Genomic DNA, 19,033 nt, shown 5'->3' with positions numbered 1-19,033 from the left:
CTCAAGAAGTTTTGCAAAGGAGGAGAGACTCTTGAAAATGAGGAGCCTAGTGGCCGGCTATCAGAAGTTAATGGCAACCAATTGAGAGGGTCATCGAAGCTGATCCTCTTACAGCTACACCAGAAGTTGCTGAAGATCTCAGCATCAACTTTTCTACAGTCAGTTGGCATTTGAAGCAAATTGGAAAGGTGAAAAAGCTTGATAAGTGGGTGCCTCATGAGCTGACTGCAAATCAAAAAAATCATTTTGAAGTGTAGTCTTCTCTTATTGTACACAAAAATAACAAACTATTTTGTGATCAGATTATGATGTGCGATGAAAAAGAGAATTCTATACAGACAGCTGGTGATGACAAACTCAGTGTTTGGACCAAGAAGAAGCTCCAAAGCACTTCCCAAAGCCAAACTTGCATCAAAAAAGGGTCACAGTCACCTTTTGGTGGTCTGCTGCTGATCCCATCCACTACAGCTTTCTGACCTGCTTTGGAGCTTCTTCTTGGAAAATTAAAAAATCTCTGATTAGTATACTGCAGGCTCTAGAGAGAAAAGTGAAGAACACACAAGAATGTATGGGGAATTTCAGCAAAGAGAAACTGTAAGGAAGAATCAGATGGAATTGTTAAGGAAAACAAGGACAGGAACAAAAACAGCAACATAATGAGAGACTTGAAGAGGGCCTTTAACTAGCTCATCAGTAGACTCAACACAGCCAGCAGAAGAATAAGGGAACATGAAGACAGGCTATCGTCTTGACTATGTTGATTTTCTGTGTTATATTTCATTGATTTTTCCTCTGATCTTTATTATTATTTTTTTAATTCACTTTTGGGTTTCATTTCTTCCTTTTTTTTTTCTCTTAAGGTTGAAGATGAATTTATTGAATAGAAAACTTTCTTTTGCATTTCTAATCTATTACTATTTCTAATATTTCTAGTATGGACATTTGTGCTATAAAATTTCTCTTAAGGACTATTTTAGTGGCATGCCAGTATTTTTGATATATTTTCATTTTCATTCAGTTCAAAATAATTTCTACTTGGCCTTTTGATTTATTCTTTCATCCATGGATTATTTAGAAGTATAATATTTAGTTTCCATATATTTGGAAAATGTACAGAGATTTTCCTGTTATTTCTTGGTATAACTTGAATTCTAAATTTGCAGAGTTTTTATTTTGTAGTTCAGAATTTTGTCTGCCTTGGTAAATGTTTAATGTACACTTGGATTACATTGTTTTTTGGTGAAGTGGTTTATAATTATTAATTACGTCAGGTTCGTTGATCTGTTATTCAAAACTATATCTTTACAGGTTTTCTTTCTACTCATTCTATCAATTTTGGAGGGAGAGGTATTGAAATTACCAATCAGATTTGTGTTTTTTATCTATATTGAAATTACTGACCATATTTGTGGTTTATATCCTTGTGGTCTATGGTTTTTATTTGCTTCTTTATATTTAGAGTGAATTTCTTATAGGCAGCAATAGGGTTGGGTCTTTTTATTTAATCTCACTATTATATATATATATATATTTATATATATATATATATATATATGTACTGGGAAAGATTGAAGGCAAGAGGAAAAAGGGACAAAAAAAGATGAGATGGTTGGATGGCATCACTGACTTGATAGACATGAGTTTGGGCAACTCCGGGAGTAAGTGTTGGACTTCCTAAAGCCTGGTGTGCTGAGGTCCATGGGGTCGCAAAGAGTCAGACACGATGGAGTGAGTAAACTGAACTGAACTGCTATAGACTTAAAGGCCTAAAAGAAAACTCAGTAACTTAAAGCAAGCCCAAAACAGGCAAAAATGAGAAAGCAGTTCAGCCTATTAGGTTGATGGTCACCTGATGCGAAGAGCCAACTAATTGAAACAGTCCCTAATGCTGGGAAAGATTGAAGGCAAAAGGAGAAGGGGACGGCAGAGGATGAGATGGTTGGATGACATCACCGATTCGATGGACATGAGTTGGAGCATGCTCTGGGAGACAGTGGAGGACAGAGGAGCCTGGTGTGCTACAGTCCATGGGGTGGCAAAGAGCTGGAGAAGACTTAGTGATGGAACGAGCTATATCTTTTATTTGGAGTATTTAGAAGATTTACGTTTTATGTAGTTGTTTAATTTTAAACCTATCATGTTGTTTGTTTTCTATTTGTCTTATCTTTTTTTGGTTAACTCTTCTCTCTATTTATGCTTTCTTTTTTATGGTTTATCTTCTTTATTATTGTATATAACTCTTTGCCTGTTTATTTTACTCATTGCTTCATGGCTTATAGGATACATATTTAACTTACCACAACCTACCTTCAAATGATGTTAAACCATGTCATATATACTGTTGGATCCTTAAATAGTATACTTCCATTTTACTTTTTCTGACCTTTGTACTAGTGTGGCAATACATCTTACTCTTATGTATAATGAAATCCCATTCCACATTGCTATTATTTTTAATTAAATTGATTAAAATATTATATATCTATTATATAATGGATATATATAACAAATGTTTATAATATTCCATATTTAATTAAATGATCAATTATCTTTGAATGAATTCTAAATTGTAAGAAAGAAACTTATTTCTCCATATAGTTACCCTCTTCTGTGCATTCATTTCCTTTTTAGATCTATAGTTTCATCTTTTCTTTTGCTTGACTTTCTTTAACATTTCTTATAGAAAAGGCTCACTGGCAGTGAATAATTTGGATTTTTTATATCTTTATCTCTACTTAACTTTTAGAATATTTAATATACAGGTTTAATGTCTTTATCTGATCACTATAACATCTGTGCCATTTTTGGTTTATTTTAATTAATTTATTTGTCTCTATTATGGGTTCTGTTTTCCTGCCTTTTTGTATACCTGGTGATTTTTGTTTGGATGTTAGACATTTTGAATTTTGCCTTGTTGGTTGCTGGACATTTTTGTATTCCTATAAATATTTTTCAGCTATTTTTCTGGAATTCAGTTAAATCACTCTGAAGTACTTTGATTGTTTTGGATCATCTTTTAAAGATTTATGGTGGAATCTAGTGCTGATTATTTCCTACCACTGAGATTAGACATTGAGTACTCTATCTGCTGCCCTGTGACTCACAAGTTTTTCCATTCATGTGTGGAAACAGACAATATTGCTAACTGTGTGAGCATCAGCATGTTAATCTCTAGTTCTTTCCAGAGATTTATTTCCTTTCGTTACTTTCCTTTCATATATATTCTGATTAATACTTAACTATTTAAGGGGATGCTCTGCAGATTTCCAGAGTTATCTCTGTGTGAAGATATTTCCTTTTTTTTTTTTTTTTTTGTCTCCTTGAGCTTACATCTGTGTCAACTTATCAGGGACTCTGCTGGGCCCTGTTTTCCTCCTCCCTGCCTGTCAGCCTGCAAACTCCTAAAGGTGGTAAGCTGGACAATTGTATAATGTATCTTATTTGTTTCACATCTTTCAGGGATCACTGTCCTCTATAGCCAGATATCCAGTGTCTCACAAACTGTTGTTTCATATTTTTTTCCTAGTTTATTTGGTTGTTTTTAGTGGCATAGTCTATTTGATTCCTGTTTCTTGATTGCAAATGAAGTAAAAATATTGTTCTTTAGCACTTTAATTGAATTTAGTGCAATAACATATTCATACCACCATATTTATGGGAATAACTTAAAGAAGAAGAGATTTCTAAATGCTTATTCTTGTGTCATACTTATTATTTGGAATGACCAGACAATTTTATTTTTATTTTTTATTTTTTTTAATTGAAGGATAGTTGCTTTATAGAATTTTGCGGTTTTCTGCCATACATCAGCAAGAATCATCCATAGGTACACCCATGTCCCCTCCCTCCAGGACCTCCCTCCTATCTCCCTCCCCATCCCACCCTTCTAGATTGTATCTGCATTTTACTCTCTCCATACATCTCACCCTTTCCCTCCTCCTCTCCTCCCTATGTCCATAAGTCTGTTCTCTATGCCTGTTTCTCCATTGCACCCTGAAAATTAATTCATCAGTACGATCTTTCTAGATTTCATGGATTTGCGTCAGTGTACAATATTTATATTTCTCTTTCTGACTTACTTCACTCTGTATAATAGGCTCTAGGTTTGTCCACCTCATTAAAACTGACTTAAATGTGTTCCTTTTTATGGCTGAGTAGTATTACACTGTATGTACCACAGCTTCCTTATCCATTTATCTGTCGATGGACATCTAGGTTGCTTCTGTGTTCTAGCTATTGTAAATAGTGCTACAATGAGCATTGGGATAGATGAGTCTTTTTCAATTTTGATTTCTTCAGGGTAATATGCCTGGAAGTGGGATTGCTGGGTGATATGATGATTTCATTCCTAGCTTTTTAAGGAATCTCCATACCGTCTTCCATAGTGGCTGTATCAATTTACATTCCCACCAGCAATCCTAGACAGTTTGCTTTTCTCCACACCCTCTCCAGCATTTATTGTTTGTAGACTTTTTGATGATGGCCATTCTGACTGGTGTGAGGTGGTATCTCATTGTAATTTTGATTTGCATTTCTCTAATAATGAGCAATATTGAACATCTTTTCATGTGTTTGTTAGCCATCTGTATGTCTTCTTTGGGGAAATGTCTGTTTAGGTCTTTTTTCCACTTTTTGATTGGGTTGTTTGTTTTTCTGATATTGAGTTGTATGAGCTGCTTGTATATTTTGGAAATTAATTCTTTGTCAGTTGTTTCATTTGCTATTCTTTTCTCCCATTCTGAGGGTTGTCTGTTCACCTTGTTTGTAGCTTCCTTTGCTGTGCAAAAGCTTTTAAGTTTGATTAGGTCCCCCTTGTTTATTTTTTGTTTTTATTTCCATTTTTCTAGCAGGTTGGTCATAGAGGATCTTGCTTTGATTTATGTCATTGAACGTTCTGTCTATGTTTTCCTGTAAGAGTTTTATAGTTTCTGGTCTTACATTTAGGTCTTCAATCCATTTTGAGTTTGTCTTTGTATATGGCATTAGGAAGTGTTCTAATTTCATTCTTTTGCATGTAGCTATTCAGTTTTCCCAGAACCACTTATTAAGGAGGCTATCTTTGCCCATTGTGTATTCTTGCCTCCTATGTCAAAAATAAGGTACCCATGGGTACGTGGGTTTTTCTCTGGGATCTCTATCTTGTTCCATTGGTCTATATTTCTGTTTTTGTGCCAGAACCATTCTATCTCGATGACCATAATTTTAAAGTATAGTCTGAAGTCAGGAAGGTTTATTCCTCCAGCTCCATTCTTCTTTCTTAAAACTGCTTTGGCTATTCAGGGTCTTCTGTGTTTTCACATGAATTGTGAAATTTTTTGTTCTAGTTCTATGAAAAATGCCATTGGTAATTTGATAGGGATTGCATTGAATCTATAGATTGCCTTTGGTAGTATAGTCATTTTCACAATAGTAATTCTTCCTATCCAGGAGCATGGGATATCTCTCCATTTGTTTATGTCACAGACAGGCAGTTTAACTCATTTATATTATTACTTCTGTCTGTCACATACTTACACTCTGTTAGTTCAGTATTCCTAACTTAAGTATGTGTGTGTGTGTTAGTCGCTCAGTCATGTCTGACTCTCTTGACCCCATGGTCTGAAGAGCCTGCCAGGCTCTTCTGTCCATGGGATTTTCCAGGCAAGGATACTGGAGTGGGTTGCCATTTCCTTCTCCAGGGCTTCTTCCTGACCCAGGGATCGAACTTGGGTCTCCTGCATTGCAGGCAGATGTTTTATTGTCTGAGCTACTAGGGAAGAGTTAATTCAGCTATACTTTAATTTTTTTCTCGAGTGGGTGGAATTTTTGTTTTATGCTCCTAGCATTTGTCATTTTCCCATCAGGGTTTGCAAATTCAAATGTCTAGAAGGGTCAAGCAAGTCAAATGTCCTGGAGTAGGAAATGGCAACCCACTCCAGTATTTTTGCCTGGAAAACTCCATGGACAGAGAAGCCTGGCAGGTTACAGTCCATGGAGTCGCAAAGAGTCGGACATGACTGAGCACATACACACAAGTCAAATGTAGGAGTGAAGTTGGTAAGGCAGAAATAGTCACTGGTATTTAGTATAGAAGAGAAAGCTGGTACTGGGGGAAGAGGGAACATGGTGAATTGTAGAGGAAAATGCTTGAGTAAATAAGGGCATTTGCAACAACCAGCTGGAGTTAATTGTTGCCCTGAAGGAATGCAAGTTGCTTTTGTTGATCTTCTGATCTTTTAAGAGAAGCAGGAATGCAAATTTTCATCATATGTAGCTCAATTTTTGAATACTACTTCAAATTTTAATCATAAAACAGTCTGTGAATCAAATAAAGCTTATTTATAGGCCAAGCATGCCTTTGAGCTGTGAGCTTGCAACCTGTGTTCAACAGTAAATTGTTTAACTGTTTACATACAGAAAAATAATTTAGAAAATTGCAGAAACTACTTAAGCTAGGGATACAGCACATATGTATTTGTGTGTATGTATTTCAGATCAATAACAAAGCAAATAAGTGAATTCACATACGCACACTACCCTGAGTTAAGTCTTTCAGAAGCTTTGGGGACTTTCTGCATACTCTGGAGCATGAAGTTATTTTTATGTTTCTCCCACATAATCTCTTGAGAAAATCTGTGATGTGTAAAAGAAATGCTTCCATAATTAAAAACTGCATGAATAAATATGGGTGTGTGAACATGAGTATTTTCAGTTAGTTTAATAATAGCTATCACTTTAATAGAGACAGACAAATTCATGAATAGTTGGATGGAGGCCTTTAAGCTGTAATATTTTTTGAATATGGCAGTCACCAGGAAAATTTGCAGTGAGAAAGTTCATGCCAAATTGATGTATGTCTTTCTTTTCTTAAAATACCAGATTAACACAGATTGCATTAAAAATTAATTCTTGAAGTAAAACAATTTTGTGTATGCCTATTATGTTTGATGAGATTTTCCAATCCTGCTTTACTTTTAAAAAGAACAAAAAATAATAGATAAACAAGATCTTTGCACTAAAATGTGTTTAAATGAAAGTTGAATTTAAGTAAAATTAACTTTTATTCACTCATATTATCTCTTAATCGTCTAACAAATCATTTGCTGTTTATCTAACAAAATATTTTTCTTACATTTGTGGGGTTTTTTTTGGTGAAAGTGCTAGGATAAATATTTAAAAGCAGAAATCTAAGAATATACATTAAAAATAAATAAAAGATTATTCAGTTCAGTTCAGTTCGGTCACTCAGTCGTGTCCGACCCTTTGCAACCCCATGAATCGCAGCACACCAGGCTTCCCTGTCCATCACCAACTCCCGGAGTTTATCCAAACTCATGTCCATCGAGGCGGTGATGCCATCCAGCCATCTCATCCTCTGTCGTCCCCTTCTCCTCCTGCCCTCAATCCCTCCCAGCATCAGGGTCTTTTCAAATGAGTCACCTCTTTGCATGAGGTGGCCAAAGTACTGGAGTTTCAGCTTTAGCATCATTCCTTCCAAAGAAATCCCAGGACTGATCTCCTTCAGAATGGACTGGTTGGATCTCCTTGCAGTCTAAGGGACTCTCAAGAGTCTTCCCCAGCACCACAGTTCAAAAGCATCAATTCTTTGGCGCTCAGCTTTCTTAGTCCAACTCACATCCATACATGACTACTGGAAAAACCATAGCCTTGACTAGACGGACCTTTGTTGGCAAAGTAATGTCTCTGCTTTTTAATATGCTGTATAGGTTGGTCATAACTTTCCATTAGATCTTATTAAAGGACACAAAAGATTATTTCACTTTTTCCATAATTCATATGTGGGGCCTGGCTACACTGTTTTTTTTTTGAGACAAGTGGTATACAGTGTAAGGACACTACAAATGAGTTCCAATAATTCTTACAGAACCCTAAAGTATTAAAATGAAATGATGAAATGTGATTATGCATGGAATGTTAAAGCCCTACTGATTTTTGTATACTTGTACGAATTAACATTTGTTTGGTTTATTGAGTTTTTCCATTAATTCCATTCACCCACTTGTTACTTGTGGTTTTCTTGAGAACATTTGCAATATTTTTGAAGCTTGATTAGGGAATTACTGAGTCAGTAATTTGCAAGTTAAAACTGACCATTGTAGTTAGCCTTCAAAATGCAAAGATGAACCAGGGATTAAAACCTTTAATGTCTTCCCTCTAATTTGAGTGAAGATAGTGTTCCAGTTATCTTAGAAGAATGAAAAGGCAGGATTTGCCTTCCAAAGAAGTTTTGTATTTTGGATACAGAATCAATACAAAGGTGAGATACCCTGGATTTGAATTGGTAAAATATGTAAATCCCTGCCTGCTAAACTGCCAGAGATTAATGTCTGAATAGGAATAGGAATCGCCAACTGTAAAATTATACAGGGCATGGCGATTACCCCATCTGCATAATGGGGATTGATTTAGAGGCTCTATTTTAGGATCCCACATAAAGCACCAAATGTGGAAAGCAGAGCTTTGTTGAATTTGTCCTGGGCAGTGCCCTAATTTTCTACAACACTGTTCACTTTCCTTCTTTAAGGATGAATAACACATTTTCTTCATGGAACCTTGTGCATCCGTCATGTGGGAACCATAGCTTTTCTGAACCACTCTATTAGATTGCTCTTGTGTTGCCTTTTTATGATGCTACTGGATTATGTTATTTGAGGTTGCATTATCTTTATTATAGTTGTTTGTCTATGCAAAGAACAAGTGATATCATATTTGACTTATAGCAAGCTTTTTAAAGTTAAAAAATGATAAAACTGAGGCCCAGGAGGTACAAGGTCATGCAGTTCTACCAGAGCTAGTGATGGCACATGGGTCTTGTCTCCCCAGCAAGAACTGGATATCACTGCACACACAGTATTTTGCTGTCTCTTGATAGTTGGGATTCATGTTATTTTGGCAGCTCAAAGGGATTTATCTTAGACATGAATAACCTGAGGACTATAATACCTTCTTTGGGTTGTTATCAGTGCTTGATCATTAAGGCTCAGTCTATTCAAATAACTAACTGCAAGATTCATTATATTTTAAGAGATAATGTTGCTAATTATTTATGCAGATTAACATTTATGAAGTCCTTTTTAAATTTTCTTATCTCCTTTTTATTTTTGCAGATGATTTTTTTATTAAAAAGTAACTTTTATTGCTGAGACTCTTGAGTTCTGGGGATCAGACACATAACTCAAGCTCATTTAAGCATAAAAGGCAGTGTTTTGGTTTACACTGTCAGTAAGTCCGTCACTAGATCCGAGTCTAGATGCAGCTGGATCCAGGGGCTCAGCCTTGTCAATTCTGTGACTCTCCATTTCTGGGTTTTCCTTGTCTCTGTGTGGTATTATCATTCACAGACTGACCTTGGGAGGAAAGAAGGTCAGCTGCAGTTCTCCACTCTTTACTCCAGTTTAGCAGCCCTACATATCAACCTTCCAGAAGATTCTGTTTAGCCAGTCTTGAGTTTCCTCTTAACCAATGCCTTTGGCCAGGGACATGGGGTACTCAGATAGTCAACCTGTGCTACATATTCTTTCTCAATGTTAGGGGGTGGGGGATTGTGATTGGCAGCCCCATTTCACAAAGCAGCATATAGTTGTGGAGTTTTTCCCAAGGGAGGGGCAGAAGAGTGTTCTTATCAGAAGCATCTTTAGCTATCACATTTCTACAGGTGAAAGTTTACAAGACAGACTCAGAATTATATACAAATGTTAATTTTCTGTAAAAGTGGTAGACTGAATGATTCATCATGTAATCCAGATTTTATTTCTCTCTTTACCTTCATCCTTTCACAGTGGACACAAAAGACAATGCCATCAAAGTAAAAAAACAAACAAACAAAAAACACTTAAAAAAAAAAAAAAGAATCATTTTCTCTGTTTTACTTTCAAATATTGTCTTAACCTTTTTCTTTAGCTCTTCTAAGGAACTTCTCATGTAGAATTGTAGTTGTCATTTGATTTAACAGTCTCTAATGATTGTGAAAAACCTTACAAGAAGAGGCTGTCATTTTATTTCTGTTCCAGCTATGCCTCTCAGTGCTGGCTGAGTGGGAGTATTAAGTAAAGGTGGATGGTGGAGATTATACAACAACATTGTGTTGCTTTTGGAATTTGAACTCCATTATTTTTCTATTCACATTTGAAAGTTTCTTCTTATTATTTTTTTTATTGTTATTTCTTCTGCTTGGCTCCCAGGCAAGTAATCAAGGGAGATGTACATGTAACTGTGACTTCCAGTCTCTCTTGTGCCTAGTGATTGAACCATTTGGTTCTGATAGTAATGACAGTGGGGAAAGAAAGACAGTCTCAGAACTTCTGTGCAGTGTGGTTGTCCAGCCCTCATAAGAATAGGGCCATTAGTGCCATCTTCAGGACCTTCCTGTGTGTCAGAAGTCAAGCTGAGTTGAGCTGCAGCTTCATGTACCTCTCATGGAGCCCCAGCAAAATGGTGGCTGGGGTAGAGTGTCCGCACTTGCTCATTATCTCGTCTTCTGAGCCCCCCTCCCTTTACAGTCTTCATCCTGTGGCTCCAGTTAGGTGTCCACAGGGGCAAACCAACTTCAGCTGTCACTCTCAGTGATCTATGTTTCTCTTCCCAGACCACCTTGCAACCCCAAATCCACACCCTCTATCGCTTGGGAATCAATTAGGAGCAAAGATGGAAACTTCAGATTAATACAAAGATTTGTGATTTATGCAGTTATCAGGAAGATAGCCTTACATTTAAAAAACTGGACATCAATACTCCTTGGGAAGATTGAGTGAGAGTCTCTTTTTCATTTTAAAATGAAGGCCTTGTTCTGATGAAGATTCTAAAACTTCTACTTACTTTATATTGAATTGTATGAAAAATGTTTTTGGCAATTTATATTTAGGTGAATGTACTTGTATATTCAGGCTTCCCTGGTGGCTCAGTGGTAAAGAATCTGCCTGCTAATGCAGGAGATGTGGGTTTGATCCCTGGGTCAGGAAGATCCTCTGGGGAAGGAAATGGCAACCCACTCCAGTATTCTTGCCTGGGAAATCCCACAGAGGAGCCTGGTGGGCTACAGTACCTGGGGTTGCAGAAAGAGTCGTTGGACGTGGCTTAACAACTAAATAACAATAACAACAACTTGTGTATTCATTTCTTTCAGTCCTGTGTTTATTTCACAGTCCATAACATATTCAGAAATGTCAAGTTGGATGAAGTTGTGAGCTGGTGTATTCCATGATCCCTGGTAGAGATAATTATTTTTATATTTGAGCTGTGATTTTTTTTTTTTCCATTTTATTATCTGAGTTACCTTCCACACATACTTGTAGGACAGCTGTTATGTTTCAATTGATGTTTTAGGTACTTGGGAGACTTCATTAATTAACACAGTTTCTACTTATATGGTGCTTATATTCTAGTGGATGGTGATAGAATAGTAGTAGATGGTAGTAGTAGTAGTCTGCTGCTGCTAAGTCACTTCAGTCATGTCTGACGCTTTGTGACCCCAGAGATGGCAGCTACCAGGCTCTTCTGTCCCTGGGATTCTCCAGGCAAGAACACTAGAGTGGGTTGCCATTTCCTTCTCCAATGCATGAGAGTGAAAAGTGAAAGTGAAGTTGCTCAGTCGTGTCCGACTTCGTGACCCCATGGACTGCAGCCCACCAGGCTCCTCCGTCCATGGGATTTTCCAAGCAAGAGTACTGGAGTGGGGTGCCATTGCCTTCTCCGAGTAGTAGTCTAGTAGATGGTAATAAAACACATTTCATAGTGATGATAAGTAGTGATAATAATAAAGCAGGGGGAGGAAATAGTTATGAGGATTTATGTGTACCAAGCTTAGCTCCATAATCTGTGGGGCCCAGTGCAAAATGAAAATCAATGTCCTCCATTCAAAAAGTAGAAACAAGTGCCATTAGAAGTACTAAAAATAAAGCTTTTTTTCTTTTCTTCCATGAATCTCTCTTTGGGATAATTATGGTGGTTTTTCTTTTTAAAGCTTGCAGTTTAATGGTGTTCTAAGTTTAAAGAAAAATTAACTTTCAAATTATTAACATGAATTTGTCATTCATCATTTACTGGGCTCAAGTAAATGAGAAGATAATGGGTAGGAAATGAGATTAGAGCTGCTTTGGGTCCCTGAAGCATGCGTGGGCTTGAAGGCCAGAGTAAGGACTTAGAATTTTTTGATGAGAAGAGGGGAAGACTTGGGGATCTTAGGCAGAAGTGTGACAGCTGATTAGATTTTAGAAGGATTCCCTTAGGCTGCTGTGTGACAAGGTTGGAAGCGGCAAGACTAGTTTGGAAGCTGCTGTTAATAGACCAAACAAAGATGGTGCCTGAACTGTACATATAGAAAAACAATGGTGATTAAATGTGGTTAGATTCTGGGTATATTTCAAAGTTAATGCCAATAAGAATTGAATGTAGACTAGATGTTTACTTAGAGTCCTGGCCTAGACAGCAGATAAAATGGTCTGTTGAGAAGCAGCTAATTTTCTAAAGTTCTACAGCCAAGGCATGACGCATGTGAAAAAGGCAGACAACAAAAGTCAAGTACGTGTGTTTTTCATCAGTTCTTTTTCATTATCTCTAGACTTTCCTTCAGATAGTTCCTATAACATCTTCACTTATTTAGCTGATTTTAGCATGGATTACATATCTAGAATCTCATCCATACGTATCACTTTGGAAGAACCTCTGAGAATCAAGTTCTGGTGAGGCTGCCACTGCCCCACGTTTTCATGGCATAGGAGTGGGTATTGGCTGTCTCCCATAGTTTCATTTTGGTAGTATCCTGACAGATTTTTCCTCCCATTTTACTCAAACCTTTTGGCCTGCCCTAGTAAAAATAGAATTAATAGAACAAAAAGTTTGCTCCTGAGTTTGCTGTGCAATGGCACCTTGTACAATTCCAAATGATTTCACTCTGTTTGGCTTTTTTGTTTGTCCTGCTTTTCAGCACTTTCAGACCATGCTGAAGTCTAAGTTGAATGTCCTAACACTGAAAAAGGAACCTCTGCCAGCAGTCATCTTCCATGAGCCAGAGGCCATCGAGCTGTGCACGACCACGCCCCTGATGAAGACCAGGACTCAGAGTGGCTGCAAGGTAGGGGGCTCATGGCCAGCAGGGAACCTGTTGGTGGGGCAGACAGCAGGATGCACAGCCTTAAGGCACTTGTTTCATAGTGATAACTTTTGTAAAGAGTGAAGATGTCAGACGACTACCAGAATAAGCTCACTGAGTGATGGTAGTATGAATTTATACCCCACTTTATGTTTCTTGGTGATATAGCACTCTTCATCATATGGTGGAACACACTAAAGACATGAGTTATACCATGTGTGAATGAAATAGTAATTGCCCCATATTTTCTGTAGCCCTATGGAACGCTGGGCTTGACAAGAAAAATTATGTCCTGAAAGATAATTCCTCCCTTTGTATTTGCAATCTGAATAAGATATATCTTAAAGACCAAAGAACAGAACAAGTTTCTCAATAGTTGTACTCTCTGAATCCTTTGGGGGTAAATTTACATTTTCGTTTTGCTGTAGCTCTTAAAATTTATTCTAGTATTCATGCCTCAGAATCCATTTAAAAAGTGTTTTTCATTTATGTAAACCATAATGCTGACTTGGAAAGAGAACTAGAAATGAAATACATAATTTTGGTAAGTTGTTGGTTTCTTTCTCACATAGTATTCTTTTTTACATGTGTTGATGAATATAGTCATCACTTTAGAGGTAACAAAGAAAATATCTCATGCATATTTTGTCATCAGAAATTTGTTTTGAGTCCTGAAAGTAAATTAAGGGGCAGGAAAATGCATGTTTGCTTGTGGATTTCTTTTATAACCTCGTAGTACACTCTTTCCCTTATTGCTTTCTGGGTTAGGGAAGCAAAGATCCATTGATCTCTCTCACCAAAATATTCCATCCCCTCCCCAGTGCTTGCATAGTTGTGGTCAGATTGGAGTAAGCCTGAGTGATGGTATTTGCACAAAACCTCACACATGTCCATTCATCGCACAAATACTCTGGGTGTGCTCAGTGTCTGCCTGGCAATGGAGCCCCTACCCAACTCCAGCATCTTTATGGGGCTTAACTGTTCTTTGGAGGAGGAGAGAGGAAAAAGTACAGACGAACAAACATTGGCTGATGAGAATGTCAGTCTGTGAAGGACTTGTGGAAGTATCTGCTAGGCAGAGGAAGAAGGAGAGCTAATTCCTGGTCTTGTGCATTTTACACAGAAAAGAATGGGCCGGTGAATGTGGGAACGTGACAGAGTTGTGGTTTGTAGTGGAGTCTTGTGGGGGTCCAGGTATAGGGAGCTTTGATACTATGGCAAAGAGTTTAGATTTGGTTTTAATTTCTAGGAAGAAGTAGCAGAGGGATTCAGGCAAATGAGTTAAATGACTCCATTTGGGAAAAAAAAATTTTAAACGATAACTCTGCTAAGGTGAGCATCGAGCTTCTCAAAAGCAGTGGCCAGTGGCCCTGCTTCAGCAGGGGAGAGTGGCCCCACAGAACTGCCTTTGGTCTCCTTGTATACACTGCTTTTGGTGAACTGATGATGTGAAGGAATTTTAAAACTACTCATTAAATTGTAAAGTGATAAGAAATCAAATTAGGTTATTAGAGATTTCCTGAAGTCTTTTTGAATTCTGTTCCTGTTGGGGATAGTGGTCCCTCAAAAGCATGATGAAATCAGTAGGAACAAGTATAAGAAGGAGTTTGGTTAAGTCTGCAGGGCATGTTTAAATGGAAGGGAAAATGCAGCTACAGAATAAAAAGACCTAACAATGCAGTCCCAGATACAAAAGAGGAATGTGTGTGTGTGTGTGTGTGTGTGTGTGTGTGTGTGTGTGTATGTGGTGGTGGGGGGAGGGAGAAAGAGGAATAATTGCTAGGATAATATAACATTTCTAGTAAGAAATATAGGGTTCCAGATTCACGGAGTAATTTTTCTTTCTATGCATTCTTTAGATCATGTTCATTTATTTTACTTCTAGAGGGATGTTGAAAAAGACACAGAAGGAATTGAGAAGAGCATGTCAAAGAGAGTGAGCATTGCCCAGGCATTGGTCTATGGGGCTATTTAGACAAAGAGAAGTCAGCAGTGATTTCAGCTGGATGCAGGGAAGAACTTATGCATTCAAGGTGAAAACCACGTTCCACTGGGCTATAAAAAATTTATGACCTCTCCAGCCCTAGAAATCTTGAAGAGGAGATTCCAGGTGCAGATAATCATAATCCTAGAATCGGGCATCTGGGCCAACACCTCTTGAGGTATTTTCCAGCTTTTTTATTCTGTTTCAAGGATGAAAACCTCTAATGTATCCTTCTTTAGACTGCGCACTTGAATCCACTTTACATATTTAAATTTTAGCTGCAAATATACTGGAGTCTCAGCCTTTCATTCTCAGGGACAATGTCACCTTTGTGTTCAGAGTCATAGTCTTTGGTTCCAAAACAACAAAACAAAGTTAGATTTTTGAGCCTTGAAAGTTTGATTTAAAATCTTCAGACCTCCCTCATTATTTTTTTTATTTTCTAGATCATCCAGGGAACAAAGTGTAGTGTTTCCTCTCTGATTCTTGCGACTAACTTAGCTCCCAAAATGCCAGCTGCAGAAGGATCTCCCTCCTGGGCTCCGGCCTGCCAGGCATAATGAGCACAATGTAGCCAGGGCCCAGCTGCAGAGCCGGGACCCTCCTTCCTCCACACAGTGCTGGTTCTTTTTGCCTCACAGCTCTCAAGTTGTGCCTGCATAACTTTAGGTTTGGGGAGGGACAGAGGCAGGAGGAAGCAAAGGAAAGGGGAGTTGCAGAGGGATTCTGGTGAGCGAGGTCAAGGCCCTGGCTCTTCTCAGATTTCCCATTTCCCTCTGATCTGTATTCTCCGTGGGTCCTTGGCGGGATGACCCTGCCAGGCTATTCATGTTGCGGGCAGCTGGGTCTTTGTATATTCTCCTCCCTTGCTGCCACTTTTTTTTCTTTTTGGAGTGGAGTTATTTAACTGTACGATCCACTGCATACCATTAAGATGCTTGTTGGAGCTGTTCCGAGTGTCAGATGCTTGTGTCTGATTTTGCAGCGGAGACAATGGCTTATCTTGCCTGCCTTTGCCTGTCTAAACAGGGGGATCCTAGATGGCTTTGGCTTGTTAGCAAACACTTATTTAATTAAAAGTATTGGAAACCTACTGTGTGCGTGGAATTGTGGAGAAAGGAGTCAAAGTAGGTGTTGTGAGTGAGTAGGTGGCTCAAGGATAAAGAATTCATCTGCAAATCTGCCTTCCTGATCCCTGGGTCCAGGAAGATTCCCTGGAGGAGGGAATGTCAACCCACTCCAGCATTCTTGCCTGGAAAATCCCATGGATAGAGGAGCCTGGCGGACTACAGTCCATGGGGTCTGTAATGACTGAATGACTGAGCACTCTCACACACATTTAAATTATTAAATTGCACAAAGCAATTTATAGTCAAGCAGAAGGAATAAGATGAATGCCCGAATAAATTGCGAGTGCTTCCAATACTTATGAGTATGTCAGAAACCCCTGGATAGTAGATCTCTGAACCATCTTTCCAAAGAGTTTGATTTGGGCACTCAGCTTACTGGTGAGGAGCAGGAGCATGCACTTTAGAATAGACCGTGTAATTTACATGAAAGTGGTGATTGGACGTGCTTTGTGCTTGAAGACCTGAACCACAGAGAAGGGAGTGATCATAGCAACTAAGTGAATGGAGATGCAGTGGGGAAGTGGGAGATGTGGGGAAATGGGGGCAGTTTAGCACATCTAATAACATTTATCTTTTATTTAAAATGTTTTATAAAGTATGTGATTGGTGGTCATTTCTAAGAAAGGAAATAGCATGGAAGAGAAATACCAAGAGAAGATATATGGGAAAAGATGCAAGAAGGAAAAGCAGGAAAATTAAAAGTTATTTACATAGGGCTCCTGTTTGAGTCTGGATCTGTCTGCCTTTGGGTTTCCCAGATGGCTCAGTGGGTAAAGAAACCACATGCAATGCAGGAGACTTAGGAGACGTGGGTTCGATCCCTGGGTCAGGAAGGTCCCCTGGAGGAGGGCCTACTGGCAACCCACGCCAGTATTCTTGCCTGGAGAATCCCATGGAGGGAGGAACCTGGTGGGCAACAGGCCATAGGGTCGCAAAGAGTCAGACATCACTGAAGTGACTGAGCATGAATGCACTGGCTGCCTTTGTTCTGGATTTACCTGGTTGTCTTATTCTATACCCGTTCCGCATCTCAGGAAGGAGCCAAGGTCCTGAGCTAGGTCTTGAGGGATGGTCTCCCGAGGGAATGCTCTTCTTAGCCACATATGGCCTTTGGGAGTTGCTAGTGAACAGAGCTGGTTGAGCATATGTTTCTTTCCATTCCCTCCCTTTCTATCCCCTGTTGTTGATGCTGAGGGTGCCCTTGACTTCATTTACAGCTTGGTAGCTGTCCAGCTGCCCCATCCCTTTATTCTTCACCAAAGGCCCTGCCAACATTTCACCTGAGTCTGCTCTCCAGGTGATGCTTTGTTTTCCAAATCTTGCCTCCTCCTGAATGAGGCACTTGGCCTGACGTCTTCTCAGTTATGAGAGCAGAAACAAACTAGTCTCCAGGAAGGAATTCAGTTCAGTTCAGTTGAGTTGCTCAGTCGTGTCCAACTCTTTGCGACCCCATGAATCGCAGCACGCCAGGCCTCCCTGTTCATCACCATCTCCCGGAGTTCACTCAGACTCATGTCCATCGAGTCCGTGATGCCATCCAGCCATCTCATCCTCGGTCGTCCCTTTCTCCTACTGCTCCCAATCCCTCCCAGCATCAGAGTCTTTTCCAATGAGTCAACTCTTCACGTGAGGTGGCCAAAGTACTGGAGTTTCAGCTTCAGCATCATTCCCTCCAAAGAAATCCCAGGGTTGATCTCCTTCAGAATGGACTGGTTGGATCTCCTTGCAGCCCAAGGGACTCTCAAGAGTCTTCTCCAACACCACAGTTCAAACGCATCAATTCTTCGGCACTCAGCCTTCTTCACAGTCCAACTCTCACATCCATACATGACCACAGGAAAAACCATAGCCTTGACTAGACGGACCTTAGTCGGCAAAGTAATGTCCCTGCTTTTGAATATGCTATCTAGGTTGGAATTAGTGATTCATAAACCATGACTGTTTTTACTTTACTTTCTGAGATTTCTGTGTTCTGGATTATCAGTGGTAGTCCCTTGGCTCTAAGAAAGAATGTGATTGATTTATAGTTTCCTGGGACAGGGAGGAGTTTCTGAACTGAGGGCATGGCAGGAAGTCCTCAATTTCCTCAACGCCTACCATTTTGTGCACTTGTGAAATGGCCAGTTTGAGAAGTGGCCTCGAGCTGTCCTGCTTATCTTGTGCTGTGCTGTGCTTAGTTGCTCAGTTGTGTCCAACTCTTTGTGACCCCGGGGGCTGTAGCCTGCCAGGCTCCTCTCCTAACTTGAATTTAAATATATTTAAAATTAGCATTATAATGTATCTACTTTCTACACATATTTTGTATTTATTAGATCAGTCATGTATTTCATTAGAAATATAGTCATATTTTCTCACTTTACACATGAACAGAAGGAAAAAATATTGATTATATTATTATCTTCATCAAATGCATTTTGTAGCCCTATTTTGGTATAGGTCATTTTGGACATGGGAACCTAAATATGTCAATTATACAGACTTTCGTTCTGCAAAATAAGTTTCTGATTGAGATACGAAGGTAGAATACGAATAAAATAAAGAATAGTGATATATGAAGTGAGAGTCGGGCCCTTGGTCTTTATGGTTTTTTTTCCCCTCCATATTCAGAGTGAATGTTATCTAAGTCTAATTTATTTTCTCTGCATTCTTTCTCATAGTTCCCTGTAAGCAAATCAAAGCTCAGTTACTTCTGCTTGTCTCTCCAAATGGAGAAGGGTAAAAGGTGATAGGAGGTTATAGTTTGTTGGTTTGTATCAACAAGCTTTTATTTTTCTGTAATTTTTACTTTTGTTGATTTGTAAATTTTCTGACTTTCTCCTTCCCTCCCTTCCT

At 38.8% G+C, this 19,033-nt stretch overlaps 1 protein-coding gene across 1 annotated transcript in view; it reads left to right on the top strand.

The window, feature by feature from the left end:
- Positions 1-19,033, top strand: part of PID1 (phosphotyrosine interaction domain containing 1) — a 272,685-nt gene that overhangs the window by 111,021 nt on the left and 142,631 nt on the right. Inside the window, exon 2 of the mRNA XM_052661605.1 lies at positions 12,923-13,069. Within this exon, the coding sequence (XP_052517565.1) occupies positions 12,923-13,069 (147 nt within the window). The remainder of the gene's footprint in view (positions 1-12,922; positions 13,070-19,033) is intronic.

The sequence above is a fragment of the Budorcas taxicolor genome, chromosome 2 (genome assembly GCF_023091745.1).
Source record: "Budorcas taxicolor isolate Tak-1 chromosome 2, Takin1.1, whole genome shotgun sequence".
Taxonomy (NCBI): Eukaryota; Metazoa; Chordata; class Mammalia; order Artiodactyla; family Bovidae; genus Budorcas; species Budorcas taxicolor.
This window is presented reverse-complemented; position numbering and strand designations above follow the sequence as displayed.